This window comes from Oryctolagus cuniculus, chromosome 7, assembly GCF_964237555.1.
Source record: "Oryctolagus cuniculus chromosome 7, mOryCun1.1, whole genome shotgun sequence".
Taxonomy (NCBI): domain Eukaryota; kingdom Metazoa; phylum Chordata; class Mammalia; order Lagomorpha; family Leporidae; genus Oryctolagus; species Oryctolagus cuniculus.
In genome coordinates, this window is record NC_091438.1 from 38,724,900 (window position 1) to 38,743,752 (window position 18,853).

The 18,853-nt window shown below is 52.4% G+C and overlaps 2 protein-coding genes across 6 annotated transcripts in view; both read right to left on the reverse strand.

The window, feature by feature from the left end:
* Positions 1–1,217: 1,217 nt before the first annotated feature.
* Positions 1,218–10,554, reverse strand: CASQ1 (calsequestrin 1). 2 transcript variants are annotated; one of them, NM_001082268.1, is given in 11 exon segments: positions 1,222–1,861; positions 2,960–3,034; positions 3,809–3,909; positions 4,129–4,183; positions 4,602–4,647; positions 5,777–5,907; positions 6,218–6,291; positions 6,608–6,719; positions 6,935–7,035; positions 7,802–7,886; positions 9,543–9,973. In NM_001082268.1, coding segments are annotated over 11 exon segments (1,188 nt in total). In that variant the 5' UTR covers positions 9,804–9,973; the 3' UTR covers positions 1,222–1,714.
* Positions 10,555–13,478: 2,924 nt separating this feature from the next.
* ATP1A4 (ATPase Na+/K+ transporting subunit alpha 4) overlaps positions 13,479–18,853 on the reverse strand; it is a 34,339-nt gene continuing 28,964 nt past the window's right edge. For all 4 annotated transcript variants that reach the window (XM_008264239.4, XM_002715242.5, XM_008264240.4 and 1 more), the window contains 4 exons: positions 16,529–16,659; positions 16,314–16,415; positions 14,050–14,141; positions 13,479–13,756 (listed from right to left, as the gene is read on the reverse strand). In XM_008264239.4, the coding sequence (XP_008262461.2) occupies positions 13,728–13,756; positions 14,050–14,141; positions 16,314–16,415; positions 16,529–16,659 (354 nt within the window). In that variant the 3' untranslated portion in view covers positions 13,479–13,727. The remainder of the gene's footprint in view (positions 13,757–14,049; positions 14,142–16,313; positions 16,416–16,528; positions 16,660–18,853) is intronic.

The window sequence follows — 18,853 nt, forward strand, 5'->3', positions numbered from 1 at the left end:
TGGCCACAACTTCCATTTCTCTTCTTGTCTCTGATCTCTGCGCCCCCAATCTGACAAGGACATCCTGCCCATGCTTTTGATGTTTCCACTGACTGACATGTTCCCTCCTCAGCTCTTTTTGCCTCCAACCAAATCCCACTCTTGAACATAAGGCCTAGAAGGTGCTCACTTCCTTCGTGAAGCCTTCAGGCCTGCTCTGATCTCTCTCTTCTAAGTCTATCCTGTTCTCTCACTTATTCCTCCTTCTTTTTCTCCTTTAATTTACTTATTTGAAAGTCAGAGTTATAGAAAGAGGGAGGGAGAGACAGAGAGATCCATCTGCTGCTTAACCCCCCAAATGGCCACAACAGCCAGGGCTGGGCCAGGCCGAAGCCAGGAGCCTGGAGCTTCTCCTGGTTTCCCACATGGGTGGCAGTAGCCTAAGCACCTGGGCCACCACCATTGCTTTTCCCAGGCCATCAGCAGGGAGCTGGGCTGGAAGTGAAGCAGCTGGGACTCGAACAAGCACCCATATGGAATGCGGGCAATGCAAGTGGTAGCTTTAATCCCTAGACCACCACACTAGCCCCCCCCCCTTTATTTTAACATTTATTACAGGTGAATTGTTGAGTGGTTGGCCCTATGGACACAAAAAAGACCTGGGTTTCTGCCTTCCAGAGGCTCACGGCTTCCTGGGGAAGACAGGTGTGTACATGAAGGCCGACCACAGGATGTTTTCAGTGCTGGAGCGGTGGTGTACGTGGAAAGGGCAGTAGGGACTCCGAGCAGGGACCCTCAGGGAGGGCCACATCGGGAAAGGCCTCACCGAGGAGGAACAATTGGGACTCAGTCTTCATGTTCAAATCAAAGTTACAGGGAGGATGCTATCGAGCAGCACGTAATCACTTAATTACATACTGCTTTGTATTTTTCTGCAGTTGTTTAGTTTGCTTGTCTTGACTTCTCAGTGAGACTAATCAGCTCAAGAGCAGGGACAGGCCCAGCACTCCCCGTTCTCCCAGAGCCTAACAGCAGCCTTGGACGTGGACAAGGACCATGTGTGCAGAAGAGGCTTGTTGACTCAAAGCAGATACATAATCCAGGCTTTCCTGGGATAACTCCCTGCAGGGAGCCCTACCCCCCTAACTCATTCCTACAAGGCACCTGTACCTCAAGCCCCTGTCCTCGGGCCACTTTCCTCCTGCCAAAGGGGTGAGACTTTATTAACAGACACTTGCTCATGCTGCCCCAGATCTTTTTATTAAGGCCTTGCATTTGACCCAAATACATTAACGAGAGATTACTGTGCTACAGCCCCAAACACAGTGCCCTCCCTTCCTCCTGGCCAGGGTCAGGGCACTGAGAGGATATAGGATTGGAGAGAGGAGGAGAAGGCTGTGCATTGATGAAGGGGAAAGAAGGGGGGAAGGGCCCATAGCTATGCTAAGAGGAGCATCATGAGGGAGAGTGTGGGGAGCAATGGAAGACACAGATAATAGCGACAGGTAAGTTATGGAATAAGAATCAAGGGTGAGAGCTCGGCTGGGATCTAGGGAAAAGTCGCTCCTTTCCTCATCAGCTGAGGGGGATCAAGGTCTCAGCACCCAGCCTAAGGACCCCAGTTGGCCCAATGGCAGAGAATGACCAAGTGTCCCTCGAGGAGCTCAGGGAAGGACAGGAAGGTAGGAAGGAGTTGAGGATAACAGGTGGGGCTGGAAGGCAGCTGCCACAGCAACTAGTCATCGTCATCGTCGTCATCGTCTTCGTCGTCGTCGTCCTCTGTGTTGATCTCACCCTCCAGCACGTCCTCCAGCCAGTCCTCCAGCTCCTCCGCGGAAGGCAGGTCCTCCTCATCGTCCATCTCCATCCACACACTATCCGCCTGGAGGTGGCAGCGTGGGGGACAGAAGCTAAGCCGACCCAGGGCTTTGGGGCTGCCCTTCCACTCCCTGTGCTCTGTACCTCCTTCCTTACATCCTCTGTCCCTTCCTTTCATCTGTCAGTGGCCAAGAAAACTGTCCCAGGGGAGGTCTAGGTTAGCGAAGTGACAGGTGGGAACAGAAAGAAAAGCTGGATCAGCCAATGGGCCTTCTCCCTTCCTTCTGTCTCCCCTGCTCCTGCGATACCCAGCTTCCTAAAACAGAACTCTCCATCATGCCCTTGGTGCACAACCATTCATGGCTCTTCATAGGCAAAAGAAGAAAGTCAGCAATTTGTCAGCATGCAAGGCTTTTTATAACTGCCTCTGCCACCTTCAATGATCTCTAGACTCCCAAGCCATAAAAAGCTACTTTCCTTTTCCTGAACCTGATACTCATTTTCCTACTTTTGGCCTTTTGATCTTGCTTTTTCCTCAGCTTGAAATGACTTCCCCTAATCACCACTTGTTGAAATCCTGCACACTGTATAATCTGCATCTCAAATGCCACTTTCTCAAACTCTTCTCTGATTATCTCAAGCATAAATCACTTCGATTTCTGTGCCTTCTTGGAATTTTTCAAAAAAATTTATCAGATTCAGTCCTGTTAATAGAATACCCTCTCCCATCATTGGAATATAATGAAAGCAAAGATTGTAGCCTATTCAGTTAAACTCAGAGGACAGTTTTGAAACACCTACTGAGTGGGCTTGAGAAGATTTCTGACCTCAAGGAACTCAAAGTCTACTGAGAGAGATAGGATACATAAAGAGTCACATAAAAGTCATGTTCTCAATGCCAAATGAGCTTTGGGAGTGTCATGGAGGGAATGGTTTCAAATGGCAGATCTGAAAGACTTCACAGAGGAAAAGGATTGAACTGGGCCTCAGAGGATGGGCAACCGATTCCAAGAGGTGTGGCCGGCCACGTTCAGATTCAAAATCTTCCCCTCCACCCCCACCGGCCATTAGACGGGGCATTGCTGGTTAGCAGAGGGGAGGGGAGTGGATAAGGTGGGAAGCGGAGTTGGGAGTCCAGCAGGGATGAGGGAGGGAAACTCACATCAGTAACATTGACGACTCCTATTTGTGGAGCTGACAGATCGATGTCAAATGTCTTCTCCCAATATGGGACCAGCTGCAGAGAGACCCAAATACGGCAATTTAATGGAGTCTGGGTGCGCGTGAGTCCAGGAGGGTGTGTGTGAGGGCCAGCCTCAGGACAAGGAAGGGGGATAACCTGGATTGGCAGTGGCTGGGGACGGGTCAGCTGTAGGGCTTTTAGGCAAAGAGTAGAGGCCAGCAGTGAAAGCAGAAATCCCCAAGGGAAAGCATCAGGAGGGGCCAAGTGGGCGCACTTGCTGAGAACAGGCAGGAGAGCCCTGTGCTGACCCTGGGCCTGTTGCTGACTGGCCTTGTGATCTGGGGCAAGGCACCTCTCCCTGGCGCTCAGCTCTTCCATCCCTAGGTTGAAGTAGTTTTCCCTGGTAATCACCAGTGCTCCTCACAGTTCTGTTCTTTCATTTACTCACTGGACAGCGAGTGCGAGAGGTTGGGGATGCTGCTGAGAATAAACTGTCCCCTGACACATGGAATCTTTCTGCTGTGATAACCTGAGCACAGGGTTATTGTGCCCAGCTCCTCACTAGAACTCTGGTGAGTCCTGGCACATGAGCTACCTGCCAAGCCTGTGCTCCGGGAGTTGTGTTATGTCAAATGCAACTCACTTTTCATCCTATTTTCTATCGCTCAGGAAGTCCTCTATGCCCTGGAGGGTGCAACAGGCATGGCCCCGCAAGGTCCCCAAACTGGGACATGGGGATAGGGCTTCTGAAAGAAAGCTCCCTGCTCAGAAGGTCCCTCTGGCTAAGCCCCGGCTTTGGGATGGCGATGCCTGAGCCACGCCTCTTACCAGAGGGAAGTCATCAGGGTCAATCCAGATGATGCTCAGGTCGGGGTTGTCAGTGTTATCTTGGGCCACAGACTTGAGAATCTCTAAGAATTCGTAGCCATCTTGGAGGGAGCACAAGAGGTGTGTGGTGAGGCAGAGGGGAAGGAGACAGAGGAAATGGGAGCCCAGATCTACTTCCCTGCCTCCCACAACTCCACAGGTCCAGCACAAGACTGTTTGCAAACTCCGGGGAAAGCCAGGCAATCGAGGCCCATGCTCCAACAAACACACCTGCCTCCCCGCTGCCCTCCCCCCAGCCCCATCCGGCACTGCTCTCTCACCAGGATCAGCTTCCTCTGCAAAGGCCACAATGTGGATTCCGTCCATATCGTCCTCCTGATGGGGGTAGGAGGGAGAACTGGGTGGGGGAGGAGACCTTACCACAGCCCTGGAAGTTAGGAGAGCTCAGACAGAGCCTAGGTGTCCCTGGAACCTGGGCTGTGAGGAGACCCAGCTTTCTGGGCCAGGTTTATTCTTGTGGAGGTGACCCTTTTCCAAGTGACCCTGTCCCTGTCAGTTCCAGAGCCCCACACCTCCTCTGGCGGCCCCTTTAATCCCCGAGCTTGGGGCTCCTCCCTCGTCATCTTCATCCACTTAGGTCAGTCTCCCAGTTCCCGACACAGTCCTCAGAACAGAAAACCTCCTGCTTTGGCTGGTGCACTGTTTGTTCTACAAGTGGGCCTGGATGTTTCTAGGGCTTGAGTCTTCAGCAACCCGTTCCCCTGAGGGCCTGGCCCTGGCCAGGGGCACTCACCCAAGTCTCATACATACTCTCAGGCTTCAGCTTCCTCAGGGTAGACCTAGAAGAGACAGAGGGTCATTACCTGGCCTATGAGAAGGACACCCGCTCCAGAGGGTCCCCATAGCGCAGGCTGCCTCTGGGTCAGGCCCAGGGCACAGACAGCTTGTAGCCCAGAACAAAGCCATCTGACAAAGTCTAAGCTCTGGGCACTAGGCCCAGATCAGTGCACGGTTGCAGCAGTGGGAGAGGGGAGGGTGGGCAACGGGACTGGAAGAGAGACCGGGTGGGTGTGTGTGGGGGAGAAATGGGCATCTGGAAATTCATTCATTTATTCGTTCACTCATTCCATAAAATTGAATTGGATGTTCTAGCACTGTGCTAAGGTGCTGGCTAGAGTTGAACCAGGCAAACGTGTCCCTGCCTTGCAGAAGGGGGCCATAATCTAGTGGGAGACAGTAAGTAGTATTTACACTGATGAATGGGTATTTTCAGTTGTGGAGTATGGTGAAGGAAAGAGAATTATAAGAGCTTAGGGCAGAGTTTTCTCTACCTCAGCGTTTTTGACATTTGGGGCCAGATAATTCTTTGTTGTGTGTGTGGGATGTGGGGGTGGGGCACTGCCCTGTGCACTGTCAGATATTTGGCAGGGTCTCTGGCCTCTGGCCCCTGGATATCAGTAGCACTCTCCATAACCAGCAATATCTCTTGACTTTGCCAAGTGTCCCCTGGAGGGCAAAATCCTTCCTACACCTCACCACCTCCTCCACCACCTTGGTGAGAACCACTGGTGAGTGGTGATAGGTTAGAAAGAACATGGGGCAGACCAGGTCCAAAAGTCCCAGTTCCGACACCACCTGTGGAGCCTCTCCAGCTGAGGCTGTTAGAAGGATGAACTATAATAAGGCAGCAAGCACCTTGCAGTTCCTGGCCGGCCACAGGCACTCACTTGTTGACAGATTGCTTTACAGTTCCGTCAATATCACAATCAAGTGTACACAGTTTTTGGAGGCTCTTCTCTGTCAGACCCAGAGTGTGCAAAGTTGCCAGTGTATCAGTGAGCACCTGGGCCCAGAAGCATCTTCACTCCCAGGTGAGCACGGCTCCCTGGCTGGCCAAGCTTCCCTGGCCCATCTCACGGGCCAGGTGTTCTAGCCTAGCCCACTTGGAGGGGCGTATCCAGTCCCTACCTCCTGTGCTCCTCCACGAAGTTGACAATCTCCTCCTCGCTGTTGGGCTTGTCTGGGATGGTCACAGGCTCTTCCATGAAGGCCTCGTAGAAATCGATCTCGTTCAGCTTCAGGGTCAGCTTCTTCGCCACCTTTGGAGCAGGGAGGAGGAGGGAGGAGGATCAGGGGTATCATGGGGGGAACAAATATTGGGAAAGGAGTCATTTAACCTGGATCCCCATCACTGCCGGGCGTCTTAACTTCTCTGGGCTTGGCTTAACAAGAGAGGGGTGGGTTAGATCGTCTAAAGCCCCTCTTTAGCTCTCAAATCTGTAGGGGCAGGAGGAGCTGGGGTAAGGCGGGGAGCGTGGGGACCAGATGCCCCATGGGTTTTGGGGACACGGAGCTGGAGGGCAGCTTAGGGGCAGGAGGGAAACCCATTCCAGCCACGAGGAGACGAACCTTGCTGTCGAAGGTGGCGAAGAAGGGGATGTAGGGGTGAAACTCCTCAGCCGCTTCCTCGTAAGCTTTGTAATCTGAGGGGGGAATGTGGAGTCAGTCTCTGGAAATCCAGGGTCCCCTGGTTGTCACTCCCTCTGCCTCTCTTCTGTTCACTCTGAGACCAGCCCCCCGCAAGTCCTCCGAGAGCGGGTGAAATCCAGCAGGGCTGTACCAGGGGCAGGGGGAGTGCTCTGGGGCGCAGGGAGGTTAGGGCAGGTGATGGAGCGGACCACAGCGGGGGCGGGGGGGGAGGTGCAGGGAGTTTGGTACAGTGCAGGTGAAGCAGGGAGGCAGAAAGACGGGTGAGGTGGGACCCTGGGAGGTCAAAGGCGGAGTCGGAGGGTTACCCACGCTCTGAGTCTTTGTTCTTGAAGTAGCCAATGAGTTTGATCTCATCCTCAATGTTCTCAAATGCCTGCAGCTCCCGTTCACCCTCAATCAGTTCCACGGGGTCCTCTAGGACCTGGAAGGGCAGAGGACTTGATTTGAGCTTCTGAACTGGGACAGGGGGCAGCGGGGATCAAGGAGGAGGCGGCTGGGGAACTGGACGAAAGACTAGATGTTGACTCTGTGTGTGTGTGTGTGTGTGTGTGTGATGTATGCTGTAAGGCTGGGATTGGCGGGGACCAGTGGACAGTGGGATTCTGAGGCAAGGTAGTTAGGTCCCGGGAATCTCACATCAAGGAGAAACTCCACCAAGGTGTCAGCAGAAAACTCGCCATCGTACTCAATGACTTCATCTTCTTTGAACACATAAATGCTGTCTTCTTCGGTTAGTCCTAGGGAGCAAGCAGGAGCTGAGCCAGGATCCTAACCTTCCCATCTGAAAATCCCACTGGACCCCACATCTCCTGTCTCTCCTGCCCCTGCCCCACCCATGGCCACTGCCCCTTAGTCCTGCTCCCTGGTATCCATGTCTGGGTTTAGCCCAGGCGGCTAGTCAGGGCCTCTCTAGGGAGAAGCTAAGGGTCTATATCAGGGGAGGAAATCAGAAGACAAACTTTTAGCAGTATTTCTTCTACTCTGCCTGTCGTGACTAGAGACGAACATTCAAGCTGTCTCCTCTGAGGACTGCAGTAGCTGATTCTCAGACCAGCCCTTTAACTCTGCTATTACTGACCAGATGACTTCATTATTACTAAGCACACCTCCCCCATCCATATCCGGAGTCCTGGCCCACAGCCGTGCTGCCCCCTGGTGGCTGGGTGCTGTAACACCTGGCCACCGTTGTAGGGTGGGGGTGGAGGCGTTGGAAGAGGCGTTTGCCTTTAACACTGCCTCTGTGCCTGATTCTCCCTTCCCTACTACACCATCCGTGGTTCTTTAGGTAAGAGTAAAGAAGGCTGCCCCACCTCTTTCTAGCTCGGGTCTCTTAAAAGGAATAAAGGAGAGGCCGGGCCCCCAGCAGTAACCCTTTCAGTCCCAGTACAGATTGGAAAGACACTTGGGGGGAGAGTTCCAGAGCCCCTCAGATGGCACGGCCTGTGTGGCCAAGTCCTCCCACGTGCCACTGTCCCCTTCCTGCTCCTCCCTCCCTTCTCTTACCTAGTTTCTTGGCCACAGCTGCATCCTTCTCAGAGTCCACAAGCCCAAAGCCGACACCCTTGTCTTCCAGGACTTGGGCTGCTAACTGGAGGGAGGAGGAAGGGTTAAAATGAACCCTTGGAATCCTCATTAACCCCTATTCCCCATCTCATGCTCTCAACTCAGGCTAATGGGGGTGGAGGAAATAGAAGTTGACCTTGATCCTTTGCTAAGACCGGGGTTATTCCAAAACTTACAACCCTTGAGATCACCTTACAACAACCATTTATGGTTCAACATTTATTTAGTTCATGAATATTTATTGCACATTTGCAATGTTCTCCTTATGTTGAACTTTAAGGCACTACACTGACACCTCCCAGGTCTTGGGGGGTGCTGGGGAGTCTGGCTTAAGAGTGATTGAGGGTGTCTCCCCTCCCCTTCCATCCTGAACCAAGGCCAAGTCAGGGTGGGGTGAGGGTAGAAGTCTGTGGGATTCTTCTGAGTGACTCCCAACGGCAAGAATCCTGGAGGGCGAGGGGCAGGGACTCTGGTTGTTAGGCTGAGGAGTGGGTACGGCCACAGAGCTGAGACTAAAGGATGCCACTCATCACCTTCACAGGGAGAGACACTGACAGGACTGAGAGGCCCTCGCCTCACCCACTTGCCCCCCAGGCCTCCCAGCTGTGTGCTCCACCCTGGTTCACTGCCCAGCTTTCCCTACCCGGCACAGACTCAGGCGCCATCATTCTCAGGGGGATGGGCAAGGGAGGGAGGCACTTGGCAGGTGGATGGCTGGGGATACTAAGCACTCTGGATAAAAATACCCAGCTCATTAATCAGATGGCAGGTTCCAGCGCCCGGCAGGGGCACACAAAAATGAGAGCCCTAAAATGTTCCAAGCTCTGGGCAAGCTGGGGCCTAACTGCACCACCAAGCCAGGGAGGGGCTGCAGAAACTTAAACAAGGAAAGTCAAATACATGCTGGCTCCTGGAGGGGAGTGTGCGACCGCATCTCCCAGTCCTCCAGGCTTCATCCTTCCTCTCCCTCTCTCTCTCCCCAAAACCCCTCCTCCTCTCCTTTGTGTCTGAAGTCAGACTCAGGGAGCGGAGATGCTTCCCACTAGAAGAAGGGGAAGAATTCCAGAGCCTTCCTCGTCTGTAAGAATTTTCCCATCAAGGTGTCCAGCGTAATGGGACAGAGACAGACAAGGAATTGCAGAGGGGGGAGGGAAAGAGAGGGCACTGGGGCCGGCGGGAGGCAGGATTGTCTCCAGGAGATATTTAAACATTTAGCCATTAAATAAATGACACTCAAATAAGATAGCAGTGGTATTTAATTTGGATATCTGTGGGGAGCAGCCTCTGAAGTGTGTGGAGAAGGGGTGTGTGCTGACTTGGAGAGTACACAGGGTGTGCAGGGGCTGTGATACCCTACAGGGCAGTTTTCCTCTTGCCCCCAACTGCCTCCCTTTTCCTTGTTTGCCCCCTGTCCTAGTCAAACCTGGTCCTACCAGCCTCCCATGGCATGGGGGGCAGGTGCCCTGCAGCCTCCCCTCTGCAATGACCTGACCATGCTGGGTCTTTTGTGTTCCTGAGTCCATGTCACAGTTGGTTAAGGCCACACACAGACCACCTGTGTCCCGTTTCTCAAGACAGGGGTCCTGCCGCATGGCCCCCGGGCCCTCAGATGCCACCCTCGACTGGACACAGGGTTTCAGGAGAGGGGCTGGCCTCCGCAGGCCTGCAGACCCCCACTCACCTCCAGGATCAGCTCCTCCATCTCAAACTGTCTCTGCGAGGCCTTGTCGTCCTCGGGGGGCTCGTGGTAGAGGAGCGCCAGCACCTCATACTTCTTGAACACGTTCTTGTAGTTCTTTGCGTTGACATTGATCACACGGTCCACGCCATCGTACTCGGGGAAGTCCAGCCCTTCCTCCCCATGCACCCCTGACTGGGGCGAGCCTAGCACCAGCAGTAGCAGCAGCGCCGCCCTGGCCCCCATCCTGTCTGCGGCGTTCATGGAGGTAGTGGGATCTGGGTCGGCGCTCCTGGTCCAGAGGAGGTTAACTGGGGGTACAGAGAGGCCCCTGGATCCCAAATCCTGAGTTCGGGGCTCAGGGTGGGGGTGGGGTGGGGAGTGGCCCAGAGCAGGGGACAGAGGACACTGCTGGGTCTTAGAGAAAGTGCCGACAGAGCCAAGAGAAGAAGGGTCAGGAGGAGGGACAGGAGCAGGGGGCGGGGAGGGAACCGGAGCTGCCCCCTGAAATTGGCACCCCTCGGGCCCCACCTGGTCCTGTCTAAATATGTCTCCGTGGTTGGCAGGAGAGACAGATAACCTTCTGAGGCCAGGACGGCTCCACGAGGGCCGAGGGCCGGAATCCTCCCACCTCCTGCACCTCTCCCCCAGGCCCCCACGGCTCCTTCCCTCCCCCTCCCCCAGTGTCCAGGGCTCCTCAGCCCCTGTCCCCACACAGAGCTCATCACCATATTAAGAAAGGAAAGGGAGAGACGCCCGCCGCCGCTAAAAATAAGATCAGATGAGTCGGAGGTAAATGAAGCTGGCGCAGGGGGTTGGGGTGCAGAGGTGATCAGCGGAGCCAGGGCAGGGCAAGGGTAATTAGAGAGAGGCACGGGCAGGTGGAGAGGTGGTGTTGGCGGGTCGGGGCGACAAAAGTGACACCGATTCTGCGTCCTAAAGCCCGGAGGTCTTCTAGAAGGGAGTCTGTTTCTTTGGTCCTATGGGGAGAGGGAGCTGCAGTCCGGGCTGCAGGAAAGAGACCCCCTGCGCCTCACGTTAAAGAACCAGGACCAAGGATGAGGTCATTCTCTGAATAAAAGACCGAGCCCCGTCCAAGACTGGCGACCTGGCCCGCCTCCAGCCAGTTTCCTTTGCTTCACTCAACACTCCTAACTCGGGAATGCAGGGTAGGGCTGGGTTGGCTGGGATCCCACCCAGTAGGGATGCAGATTTGGGGTTTCTCTGCAACGGCCCACCGCTGCACCCCCCCCACCCCCCCCCACCCCCCGCCCCGTGAGAAGGAGAATGCCATTTGTCTGCCTCCTCCTGTATGCACTCTCTGCCCTGATCCCGCGGGACTCGGTTTTCTAGGACAGTGGGGAGGGAGATTCCCCAGGCTGCGGGATTCCAAGGAGAGCGAATAGCTACTACTTACTCTGGTGTACCTGACATTGAGACAAAAAGAATCATGTATAAGTATTGTGGGGGAATTAATACCAAGACAGCAGGAAGAGGTGGGCCCTGCGCCCTGAACCAAGAATGTCGATTAATTCTGTGCACCTGAGACCACAGCCGAGTCGGAGGTAGGGGCTGTAATTCCTGGACCCCAGCCTGGAGGGGAGGGCAGCATGGTTGAGTTCAGCTTTGGGCACCTGGGAAGGAAGGATCCTCTCCAAGGCCCTTCAGAGCTGTCACCATACAGAAGTAAACTGAGGCACAAAGGAAACCAGACCAAAGCCAGACATTCAACCCCTGCCCTCCGGAAGTATCTCTGATGCTGGGGCCCGATGGGGGCAGTATCTATTTTGCATATCAAGGCAGAGCTGTGGAAAACGTTAGCAGAATAGCTTTTCCACACTCTGTTGGAGCAGACCTTACGCAGTTCAGCAAGGACAGCCCCACAGATCTCAAGAACATGGCAGGAGTGAGTCCAAGAGGGACAGCTGTCGCTGTAGCAAGAGAGGCCAAAGCTGGCTCAAGCCCAGCCCTTTAGAGCTAGAGACCTCAGGATCCCGTGTCCTGGCCTCCAGACCCCCAACCAGGATAGATTCGGCTGGGAGAGGCAGGCAGGCCTGCCCAGAAGTAGGTGACCTACATGACAGCCAGCTCCAGTTTCTCACTTGGGTGGCATTCTGGGGAGGAGGAAACATCTGGACAGAAACTCTGGAACATCAGACTTGTCCCGTGGTCGGTTTGAGCTCTTGCATTGCCAAGCTTGGGAGACGGGGCTGCAAGGTGACGCTGGCCTGCTCTGTCCCTCACCCTCTCACCGGTTGGGCCAGCTTGCTCCCTCGTCTCCCTGCCCCCTCTGGCCCAGTGCCATCTGCACCCCCTCCTCTCTCTGATGCCTTCCTGTCTGTATTCCACTCCGGCCCCTTCCCTCTAGGCCCCTGTCTTCAGGCCTTTGGATTTAACATGCCTCAGCCATTGGGATCAAATGACCCTGAGTTGGGGCCTCTGTATTTTTAACCCAAAGCTCCAGCTACTGAAACCTGAGGCGCTGGCCCCTTGGCGCTCCCCCTCCCCACCTCACTCACTGGCACCCCTGCCCCTCCATCTTCCGGGGTCTGGTTCAGCTGCGGAAAGACCCCAGACTGGGATAGCCCTGACCCTGGGAGACCTTGTGTTGAAGGGGGAGGGGGACCTCTGAGGAGGGCCTGAGGTAGTCGCCTCCATTGGTGCAGCCAGCTGTGCCTCTGCTCCAGGCAGCAGCCTGCCTTCCACCAGCCTGGAGCCTGAACTCCAGACCCAGCCACGGCCCTTCCTGGTCCCAGCGCCAAGCGTAGGAGGCAGTCACAATGCGCTTCTGTGTGTTTTGTTTTTGGTGACAGCTGACAATTTTTTTTCCCTCAGCTTCCTTTTTTTGTTTGTTTGTTCTTTTTTTAAGATTTATTTATTTATTAAAAAGCCTGAGTAACAGAGAGGCTAGGAGCCTCTTTCTGGGTCTCCCATGTGGGTGCAGAGGCCCAAGCACCTGGGCCATCATCTGCTGTTTTTCCCAGGCCATTAGCAGGGAGCTGGATCAGAAGTGGAGCAGCTGGGACTTGAACTGGGGCCCATATGGGATGCCGGCACTGCAGGCAGCGGCTTTATCCACTGTGCCACAGCTCCAGCCTCCTCCCCCAGCACTTCTCTCACTCTGAGCCTATGGGTACTTAAAAAATTTATGGAGAATGGAATGAAGTGTATTTTAAAGCAAAATGTTTTGTAATCTCTGCGTAGCCTTTTCTATGAATTTTTCAAAAATCTTTTGCACTTTTGGACAGAGCCAGTCCTCTCACTCGGAAAGGGGCCTGAGAATGAGCTGGCCTCCTAGGCAGAAAGGGTACTCCCATAGCCAGAGGACGCCGGAAGAGGCAAGGGAGAGGGGCTCCCCGGGACTCCTGGCAGAGGTGGTCCCAGATGCAGCGGTGCACCTGCCCCTGAGCCTCAAAGGAAAGCTCTGGGGATTCAGGAGTGCTGTGACAGCCTCTCATTCAAGGCTCCGCCCAGGAAAGCAGGCTGGGGGGGTGGGATGAGGTCACCCCCTACCCACCTGGCTCCTGCACAGAGGGTCACTGCTCCCCAGGCTGACCTCTCGGGCCTGCAGGTTCTTTGCTGATGAAAGGTCTCTTCTAGCACTGTGACTCTGCTCTGTAAGCTGGTCCAAGGGCCTCCAAGGAGCACGAGTGACCCTGCCAGCCCCCAGGTGGGTGAGGCCACTGCTCCTCTCTCACCTATCTCCTGTCCCTGACCCCAGCTGGACCTTGTGGGCAGTCCTTCATCGAGTCCTTTCCCACCAAGGGATTGGAGGTGACGTCAAAGTGGGGCAAGGATGTTTGATTCTGATTCCCTCCCAGCATCCACAGAGGCTCCTGGGAGACTCCCCACGCCCCCTACCCCCACCTCTGATCACCACGAAGCCCTCGGGGAGCCTCGCAGGAATTCCCCAAATCAGATAGGGCACATCCAGCCAGGTGAGAGCTGCTCCAAGTGTTTACTCTCTAGACTGGCCACTGGATGCCACAAGACCCTGCCCCTCCCCACCCCATGTCCCACCCATGGTGCCCTCAACCCAGCCCCAGGATCGCCTGTTTCTCTCATCCAAGGAAATTCACCCTAGTATCTCTTGGCCCCCAACCCATATGTTATCTCTGATGCTGTGGCAAACATGTCGTCCTGGCTCCTACGATGCCCAGAGCCGTGTGGAGCTCTCCTCTGCCGAGTTTAGTAGTAAGTCTCCCTCTCCAGCCAGCCTGCAGAAGAAAAGACATCAGCATAGAAGGGGCGAGGGCAGAGGGAGGGGAGCAAGGGGAGCGAGGTGGGAGGGAAACACCAAAGACTGGAAGGAGGCCTGGGGTCTGGAATCCAGCAGTGGACCTGGCACAGAGGAGTGGAAGGAGCAAGGTACTGGCGCTGAGGACTCCAGGCCTGGGATCAGGCAAGGAGGTGGGAAGAGAGGCGGTGGGTCTGGAGGAACCAAGCAAGAGGGGAGGGCCCATTAGGAGTCTGGAGACCAGTCAGTCAGAGCAGGGCCCAGGAGACTCACCGCCAGGCCGCTGACGGATGATGAGTTTTCTGATTTCATCGTAGATGAAGATAAGAATGCTGTAGGGAACAGCACAGAACCACCAGGCTATCCTGCAGAGAACAAGAGTCAGTCGGTATGGCTGGAGACCTCAGGGGCCGGAGAAAAGCAGGCGCACTAAACAGTGCACAGGAGTTGGGTGTGTCCACCACTGTGCCCACTCTGTGCCTGAGATAGAGCTGGGGGCTGGAGACAGTGAGGTAAGTAAGACACTGTCCAGCTCTAGCTTAAGGAGGTCAGAGCCTGGGGGGGGGGGAGTGGGGGTAGAGAGGAGAGGAGGGGCTCAAGACAGAAAGAAGCACACAAAGGTGATGATAATATCATACGGTGGAGGTGGAGATTACTGACTGCCTTTTGTGCAGTTGCCGAGGGAGACCTCTGTTTTCTACACACTCCAGGCCTTGCACCTGCAAAGGATGAGTCTATCCGAGACACTCCCCAGACAGCTAGGGTGGAGATATTCTGCCAGGAAATATATATGTAAATGTACACTTTTCCATATTGCAAAAAAAAAAAAAGGGGGACTTTTTTTTTCTTCCTGAACCTCTTCTATAATTAGTGACCAGGATGACGAGCACTGAAGTGGGCTTGAATGACAGACAGAGGCCTAAACCAATAGCCCTGTCCAACACATGTGAAATCTAAAGTTTTCTACTAGCCACACTAGGATGTGTAAAAAGAAGCAAATGAAATTAATTTTAATAATTTTATATAACCCAATATATCCAAAATAACCATTTTTCAACATGTGCTCAATATAGACCTTGCTAACAATTTAGTTTCCATCCTAAGTCTTAGAAATCTTGATGGCATCATCTCAACTCACATACTAAACCCTCAATGGTTAAAATGAGATAGTCCAACCAAAACAAGAGTTGTGTTTAATGGAAATACGTTTTACACTGCTCTAGTTTTAAATTTTAAATAAATTTAAATGAAATTCAATTCCTCAGTCTCTCTAGACATATTTCAAGAGCTCAACAGTCACATACAGACAGTGGCTACTCTATTGGGCAGTACAGGGCCTAAGCCATGCTTCCTTCTGCACACAGGCACACAGCAACTATAAATGTTTATGTACAGATAGTCACTCATTCATTCAGCAGTAATCATATGTCTACCCTGTGTCTGTGTTCTGTATTCGGGAAACAAAAATGTAACCATGTTATCATATAACCATTTTGATCTTTGACATCAAGGAATTCGGGGGCTGGAGAAAAAAAGGTTGAACACAAAATAGGGAATCACAATATTAGGTGCCAGATTCTATGATCTTGATATATACAGAGTATTTGGAAGCACAGGTAACACTCAAATGCATTTGATAATAGCGACGAGAACAAAGCTGCTGTTAAGAAAGCATCTACCATGGCCCGAGTGTGCTCTGTGTTCTATACCTATTTCTATACGTAGGATCCTCACAACTCTCTGAGCTTGTGCAGGTGAAGCTGAGGCACAGAATGGTGCTATACTTGTCCAAGGTCATAGAATAATACATAGTGGAGTTGAGTTTCAAAGCTGGGATTGTTAGTGTCTGATGCCAGCACCAGGGTGTATTAAACATTCATTGCATTGTGTTAAGCATTAAGTAAAACACTTCAGGGGATGGAAAAGTGAAGGAAGTATGCAAATGCATGGCAAACGCATTGGAAGGATACACACTGAGTCATTAACAGAGACTACCCATGCAAGGCTGTGTAGTGGAGATGGAAGTGAAATGGGACTTCTGCTTTTTTCTCCGTAAATTTTTAAGTGCAATTTTTTTTTTCACAAAAGCATAACTAATGTTAAAACAAACCGAAGACCAGGCAGTTGAACAAGGCAAAGTATCAGACAGTAAGCATTCCAGTATGCCCACTCACATATATAGATGCATTAAAACATCTCTGCATAACTACAACAGAACTAGCTAAGCATAAATTAGTCTATTTTTATGGCTACTTCAGCTCCAAGCAGTATGTATTGCACAGCTATACCACACATCTCACAAAAACGCTTTCGTTCTCTGAAAACACCAGTAAGTCTGCTGCATTCGCGTGGCTAGTGGGTTGTGCTCGCTTGCAGAATGCCTAATCCCTTCCTAAGTAAGACCTGATTGTCAGCGCCGTGACAACGTTCTCCCAGAGTCACTGAGTGCAGCCCCACTTATCCAGGCAGGCCCCCTAGCTCACACGCTCTTCCGTGCCCAGAGACTCCCCGACTCGCATCCCCCTTGCCTTACTCACCTGAGTGGGTACATTCGCAGGGCTAGGTCCATGCCTGGAGTGTAGGACAGAAGGGCAGCCAGAAATGTCTCCTCCAGTATCCCAAATATTAGGACCTTGTTTCTGGGAAGAAGCATTTGTGGTTGTGTTGGAGATGAGGAGGAAAGGGCCGGGGGAATGGCTCGTCTCTGTATGTGGGACTGGGAGAATATTGGGGCCACTTGGTGGGTGCTCACTTCATGCCCTGCTGGAAGACCGAGTTGCGCCGGGTCTTGCAGATGATGAGGTCAGCCCACTGCACAACCACGATGCTGATGAAGAAGGCCGTGTGGCAGGTGAACTCTACCACCTTCCGCTGCTCGTAGGTCTGGGGGAGGGCGGGTGGAGAGGAGGCAACGTTGTCAGAAGAGATGTAGACACCTGACCCCCAGGCTGAGTGGGCTCCTCTGCCCACTCCCGCAGCACTTCACACATGTCTGCCTTAGCATCTTCCTGCTGTGTTATGATTTGTGTGTGTCTCCCTTTCCTGAGTGAGAGCCTTCCAGGACAAGGACTTTGTCTTACTCGTCCTAGTGCTCTCCTCCCCATGCTTAGTTCAGTGAATGGCATGAAGCACACGGCTCAGTGGATGCCCAGTCTGTAAGAAGGACAGCGTAGGAGAAGGAAGACAGAGTGGAAGGCGTAGTAAGAATGAGAGGCAGGGCCAGAGGGCCTTGTGAACGCAGAGGGGAAAGGAATGCTGAAAGAGGTGATAGGTGGGAGACATCCATCCATCCATTCATTCATTCACACTTTCCTTATAAGCAACTTAGAGTCTGAGGGGAAGATAAATATGCCAGCAATATCAGAATAATAGGTTACGAAATAGAGATCACATAAGGCCAAGGGATACCAAAGAAGTCCATCTAAATTAGACTCGGAGGGAAAAGCTTATGTTTTAAAAAATGAAGCAGGATGTTTATAAATAACTCATAGAGCAAATGCAAAGTTTGAAAATATGCAGAACTGCATAATAATGAGATAGATATCCAACCTCAGGGGATGTGGTCAAAGTTGGACTTGGAGAGAGCTATGGAGCCTTACGGGATTAGAAAACAAAGGCTGAAAATCAATGAGCCAAGCGTGGAACATGGACCAAGACCAGTCAGCATCTTTATGTGCATCAGATCACACCACTATCTTGCCTTGCAGTCAGCTGCCCTCACCTGCACCTCTCCCTAGCATCCCTATTACTCTTCTCCTGCTCCTGTCCTCATTTTTATCCCCTCTACTACTTGTGATTTCTCTGCAATCTTAATTTCAAGTACCCCTTCCTCTCTTTCTTTCTCTTTAACCACCATCTTCATCTTTGTATCACACTCAAATATCTCAATTGGAACATTTCTTGAATTCCCTGGAACTTAAACTCCATTGCCCCAGTATGTTATATTTCTGCTTATCATCAGTCTCCCCTCCTCTTGTCCACCCCGTAATAGAAATAAGCTCCATGAGAGCAGTGACATAGTCATGACTGTTTGCTACCATACGCCCAGGGCCTAGAACTGTACTTGGTATGTAGGAGATGCTCAACAAGTATTTGCCGAATGAATGAATAAAAGGGTCATCCGTGGAATTGCTAATGAGAGATTTAGAAGGGAAGGTACAATCATGCTTCCAGCAGTGTTGGGTGTACTCCTCGGGTGGGCAGCCCACACTAGGTGATCTGAAAACTACAATAGTGGAAGAGACAGGGACTCACTCTGCTTTTATTGAGTTCATTCCTCAAAGCAACTGTTCTCATGCATTTTTGTAACACCTCATGATCTCTTCAGTGTGCAAGGAGAATTCTTGTTACCTCAAATTACTTTGAAATTATGTTTAGTTTATTATAAATACATACATGTCTCAGTGTGTCTGGCAGCAGGGAGGAGGTGTCATGCCATAAAATGAACAAGGGCCAGGGGCCTGCACTGTGGTACAGTGGGTTAAGCTGCTGCCTTGGACAATGTTATCCTATATCAGAATGCTGGTTCAAGTCTCAGCTACTCTGCTTAGCCACTAGGAAGGCAACAAAAGGTGGCCCATTTTCTTGGGCCCCTGCCACCCATGTGTAAGACTTGCATAGAGTTCCTGGCTCCTGGCTGTACTGTTGCAGCCTTTTGGAGTAAATCAGTAGGTAGAAGATTATCTCTGTCTCTCTTGCCCTGCCTTTGGGTCTCCCATGTGGATGCAGGGGCCCAAGCACTTAGGCCATCCTCTGCTGCTTTCCCAGGTGCATCAGCAGGAAGCTGGATCAGAAATGGAGAAGCTGCAGATGGTGGCTTAGCCCATTATGCCACAGCACCATCCCAGCCCTGACTTTCAAGTAAATAAACAAATCTTAAAAACAAACAAAAACTAAAAGGCTACAGTTGAGGATTGAAGATACATTGGCAGGGTGCACAGCAATGGGGACTTTGGGCATCTTCAGAGCCTGGAACAGCTGGAAATATCGACTTCTGATGGCCTCATGAGACAGGTCACAGAAGTCAAGTGTGCATATGGGCATGCTCCCAAAACCTCAGAAGACATGTTTCAGAAAC

Excerpts from the sequence above, each read along its gene's own strand:
- CASQ1 (XM_070076656.1), bottom strand. The coding sequence starts at position 9,803 with ATGAACGCCGCAGACAGGATGGGGGCCAGGGCGGCGCTGCTGCTACTG. Across the intron at positions 7,887-9,542 it reads TGGAGGAGCTGATCCTGGAG|TTAGCAGCCCAAGTCCTGGA; the intron begins GTGAGTGGGGGT and ends TCCTCCCTCCAG. Across the intron at positions 4,648-5,776 it reads TTCGTGGAGGAGCACAGGAG|GTCTACCCTGAGGAAGCTGA; the intron begins GTAGGGACTGGA and ends TGTCTCTTCTAG.